We start from the raw sequence: 4964 nt of genomic DNA on the forward strand, positions 1-4964 counted from the left end.
AAGCCGGAATGCCTCACTTGATCATCGTCGGTTCGTGAAGACTCACAAATGCTCCCCCATACACCATGATGGGAAAGCTCTATTGATGCACATCTTCACATGTACATTATCACCAAATGGACGGCAAGCTTCAAGCATGTGATCCACTTGAGATGCTCATCTTGTACTTGCCCGACTTAACCTTGTACCTTCTCATACTCTCATAAGAGAGAGCATGGCTAATATTGAGTTCCACATAAGAACTCCATCTTCATTTCTTCTTCTTGATCATATCACATATAGGTCTTCAAATCGATGATCTTGATGCCAACACACAAGATGTATCTTTATTTACATGGCATCCATACTTGAATCCAACACATGGAATACAAGTAGAACCTATGGAATATTCCTACATATAAACTCAATGAAAACATTAGTCCATAGGGGTTGTCATTAATTACCAAAACCACACATAGGGGCAATGTACCCTTACAGAACCGCTATCAGAAGCGCCGGTGGAGATGCTCTAAGACCACAAGCCGCTTGCAGCTCGCCCACACGTAGACGAACACCCACCTTTTCCCCACCACCACACTCAGTTCCAATTTCAATTTACAAAACCGGGGTGGAGGTATGCCATGTTCTGCTGCTCGATGGAGTTAGCGGTCGTACCGCTGCTGAGGAAAAAGAGATCAGAGGTCGTTGTGGTCGGACGGACGCCAGGAGAGAGGGTTTTCTGGCAGGGATGGCTAGCGGCGGTGCTCGACCGATGTGTTCTTTGCGGCCAAGGTCGATGTGGAGCTGGGAAATGAAAGAAGCGACGGCTACTCGGCCACGAGAGGGCCTATATCTCAGGGGTGGAGAAGTTTGGGGCTTCCGTGGCACCGTTCCACCGGCCTAAAAGGAGGAGGAGGTCGCCGGTTGCCGGAGATCAAGGGGTGGCGGCCTGAGGTGCTTGGTGGCCATGTCGGTTCTGTTCGGGTGGATAGGGGGTGTGTTCCTTCGGGATGGGGAAGAAAATATCCAAACCGTTGCGAGCAGTTTTTTCATTTAGGGTGGCAGTCCGTGTATTTTTTACAAACAAGAAAGGGTAATAATAGATGGACCAACAAGAATATATTTTGCTTTTATTGTTAGGTATAGATATAGATATAATAGATGCTACTATCGTGTGGTAAAATAACTTTTCTTTCTTATTACACATATTTTTCTTATATATGTGGGAAAATTGTCGAATGCATTTGTGGTGTCATTATTGTGTCCCCAAAGCTGCACCCTATTGAAAACGAGGCCTGCTACCGTGCTCCCCCCTAAATCATGTTGAAGAGTTATAGTTTTTTTTTTCTATGTTGGGTACGCCGAAATCCATATCCAACCCATGTATACCCGTATGTATCAATACGGTATGTGTATGTTGCATAAGAAAAAAAAGGTCACTAGTTAACGATCTCATCCGCCTAAGTACCACCCCCGTCGTGCATGCCTTGTTTTGAACAAAACCTGGTACACACACGTGACCGTAGATACGTGCAAAAACGAGATATAACTCAACGCGAGCCATATGCGTATGTACATAGTTGTACCGGACGGTGGACCTATACTGAAATTACAATTATGCCCCCGCTTACAAACAAGTATGAAAAGATCTTCACAGTTGTTGTGTTTGACATGCCCAAAAAAGTTTCAGGTGAGGAGCACCGGGTTAGAAGTGATTGATAACATCAAAATCATAGGCAATAGTCGACTATTGATGATATAAATTGCAAAAATAGCTTGAAAACATACAAGAAATCGATGTGGCATTTTGCTATGCCAGGTTCCACTCCCTCGAACAGTTCATACGAGAAATAGATGAATAGTAAATTACAAAGGTAGTCACTCTTAACTTATTTGATACATTCTGGCAGGGTGCTTTGTTCTTATGAAGCTCACTTGGGAGTTTACTCAGCGCTTTTCTGCACCTTGATATACTTTGTGATGCCTCAGGAACTGATAAAGAATGCGCTGCATGTACCCTCGTCTCCAAGTTCATACAAGAAAATAAAGTGAATAATAAATTACAAAGGAAGTTCGATGGAGCTTATTTTAAACATAAATCTGGTGGGACTCGTTGTTCTTATGAAGCTTGGTTAGCGCTCTTCTGCTCCTTGAGGTGCCTTGTGATGGCCTCGGCCAGACTAGCTAAAGTATCGGTGCTGGCGAGGGATGCAGTGTTTGTATCCCCGTCGGCAACTTCATATTCCAGGGTTGATCTTATTACGCAATTCTTGGCTGCGCTCCCTACGATCTCGAACCGCATCAGATACTTCAGAAATCCCAAATCCAGGACGGTTCCTTCCACGACGATTGCTTCCTTGACGAGGTTCTCATGGTCGACCTTGATGAACTTTTCCTTTTGGTATTTCAATGGGAGGCCTTGCAACAAAAATCACCAATATATAAGATACAAAAGCCAACATTAAAACCGATCAAAGTGCCTGAGTTTAGATTCTTAATTACCAGGACAGAAGGTGACATGCAGGATTGTTCCGACCCCACCATCTCCTGAAACCTCGACCTTGGCAACAATGGTGGGAAGCACCTGAGGAATCAGCTCCGGAAGGAGAAGGCTTCCATAGACCTCCCACACATCGGCTGCGGGGAGGCCAGTCTCGAGCTCGTGGCAAAGGCTTCCTTTCATTGCATTTTTTTTTTTTTTTGTGTGTGTGTAGGTTGCCAAGGATGCTCTGAACAATAGGTTCTGAGCACATATTTATAGAACCTGATTTGAGAAATGTCAACACTGGAACAAGCAAACAGTGAATAAACTAATTACAGTTTGAAAAAAAAAGGTGTTTATATGGTATACCGCAACATTTCTTTAGAGCACGCAAAATGCGAGCTATTATTTTTAAAAGAAGGTAGAGATGCAGTGTACAAAATTATGTCCCTATCGCGGACCATACGGGGCAGAGAACTACCAGGCTCCTAAAAGAAATTTGAGGAATAATTTTTCACAGTTAACTAAAACGCCAGTACCTCCTGCCCTAGCTATAGTCAATTGTCCAAACTCATCCATGACCTTTGCTGATAGGCTAAACCTTTTTTAAATGACGGCAAAAGTTTTTCCTTATTCTATTAATTAACTAAAACTTATTTTGGATAAAATAGTTCTTACAAACGAATTTACAAAAGACTACTCTTTCTGCATTATTTCCCAAAGTGCTTTGCACCAGCGAACACCCATAAACGGGCTTATCTCTTTATTTTCTCAATGACAAAGGGTGGAGCATGTTTGTTGTGAAATACCCTACCATTCCGTTCATTCTAAATTTCCTATGTAAGAGCAAGTTTAATAGTAGAACCAACTGTTGGCTATAAGTCAAGTGCCATGTTATCTATAGTCAATCTAGAGCCAACAAATACAATAGTGAGCTATAAAATTGTATTACTTTATCAATGCATGATCCACCCTTCACTCTCACAAACTGCCTAGGAGCATGTGCTAGAGCTCACTCCTCTTCTCTCTCCTCTCTCACCTCCAACTAAGCAACAATATATTATTTTAGTCCTTATAGCCAGCTGACTAGGACTTATTGTACTTGCTCTAATAAGTAACGAGAGGGAGGTGGTAGCTTTGCATTTTCGAGTAGGGTGACTTGTCATGAAATCCCACCACATCTCAATGGAGTGATCCATCCATTTGTTTGGAGTAGCGTGTACGCACGTAAGGTTGTCCCTGCTACAGTAGCATTGTGTTTTTGTTGAAAGAATTAATGCTCAAGTTTGTTTCTTGTAATAAGATATGAAATAAGCTAATGATCCAGATGAGCGGATATCACTTTTGGCTCATAGGTCTAGATGCACCCATTGTTTGAAAAACATATTTCAAAATGTTAAAAAATCGAAAAAAAAATCTAGGTGTACATCTGGACATTATATTTCTGCACACAACATTTGGCGAAAAAATGACATTTTTGTGACTTGTGTAAAAAAGATAATTTTCTATCCTGCAAAATAGCCTTTTACGAGATGTTGTTTCGTCCTTTTCTCAAAAAAATTATGTGTGTAAACATAGCATATTAAGATGTACACTTAATTTTTTTTCTAGAATTTTTTAACAATTCGAAAGAAATTTAAATGCATTATTCATAATAGGTGCATTTACACCTATGGGGCCAAAACACCATATCCTCCAGACGAGGCAGTATTATTGTATTAGTAGGAATTGTGTTTGATGGGTAGTTGCAATCATTATTTAGTTGCAAATGGCACAGAATTTTCCTCTAATGAAAGTCTTAAAGAAAAAAATGCCAGTGGATACGCTCCAGCCAGGTTGGCCTCTACGTGGAGAATCAGGAGCAAGCAAAGAAGATGCGCGCATCGACCGTGGACGCACGCGCTGCATTTTGGTATGTTGAGAAGTAGGATGAAAACGAACGGAACAAGTAGTAGAATGAAAACGTAATAAGTGAGCGAGCGGATGGATTTCGTCTCATCGCAGTGCGCGCAAATGTGCATGCTTTCGTGAGTACGCAACCGATTTCATTAACTGTTCTTCCGTGGGACGATTTCATTAATTGTTTGAACAAGGAAAAGCAACGAGATCCGTATAGGTGGTGAGCGGCCAATTGAAGGAGGCGTCACTTGTCAATCTCATGCCTGCATCCACACGAGAGAAAGAGAAGCACAATCAATAACCAAAGAACGAAAAACCTTCCACTAATTAATGAGAGGCTGTGGTCCGCCACATCTCCAAAACCGCAAGACCACTAAAAGGGGAGCGGACCATTGTCATCGCTCCCAAAGGGACGACACCATCAATGGGACGATCGCCTGTCCTTATTGCTCACGTACCGGTTATATAGAGGAAATGCTGGTGGCGTGACACAAGGCGTGGTGATAAAGTCACTGGTGGAAAAAGGGGCTTTGGTCGCGGTTGGCAACTGCCATTAGTCGCGGTGGCCCAACCGCGACCAAAGTAGCGCGACTAAAGGCCCCCC

At 42.5% G+C, this 4964-nt stretch overlaps 1 protein-coding gene across 1 annotated transcript; it reads right to left on the minus strand.

Annotated features, from left to right (window-relative positions):
• Nucleotides 1–2098: 2098 nt before the first annotated feature.
• LOC124690262 (norbelladine synthase-like) lies at nucleotides 2099–2662 on the minus strand. The gene is made up of 2 exons (XM_047223669.1): nucleotides 2482–2662; nucleotides 2099–2397 (listed from the first exon to the last, which is right to left on the minus strand). Exons 1-2 carry the CDS (start codon nucleotides 2660–2662, stop codon nucleotides 2099–2101), a joined length of 480 nt encoding a protein of 159 aa, XP_047079625.1.
• Nucleotides 2663–4964: the final 2302 nt, after the last annotated feature.

The sequence above is a fragment of the Lolium rigidum genome, chromosome 2 (assembly GCF_022539505.1).
Source record: "Lolium rigidum isolate FL_2022 chromosome 2, APGP_CSIRO_Lrig_0.1, whole genome shotgun sequence".
Classification (NCBI taxonomy): Eukaryota; Viridiplantae; Streptophyta; class Magnoliopsida; order Poales; family Poaceae; genus Lolium; species Lolium rigidum.

What these genes read in the sequence shown, in the direction of transcription:
- LOC124690262 (XM_047223669.1), bottom strand. Translation starts at nt 2,662, where the DNA reads ATGAAAGGAAGCCTTTGCCACGAGCTCGAGACTGGCCTCCCCGCAGCC. An exon ending in GCATGTCACCTTCTGTCCTG is followed by an intron (nt 2,398 to 2,481) that starts GTAATTAAGAAT and finishes TTTTGTTGCAAG; the next exon opens with GCCTCCCATTGAAATACCAA.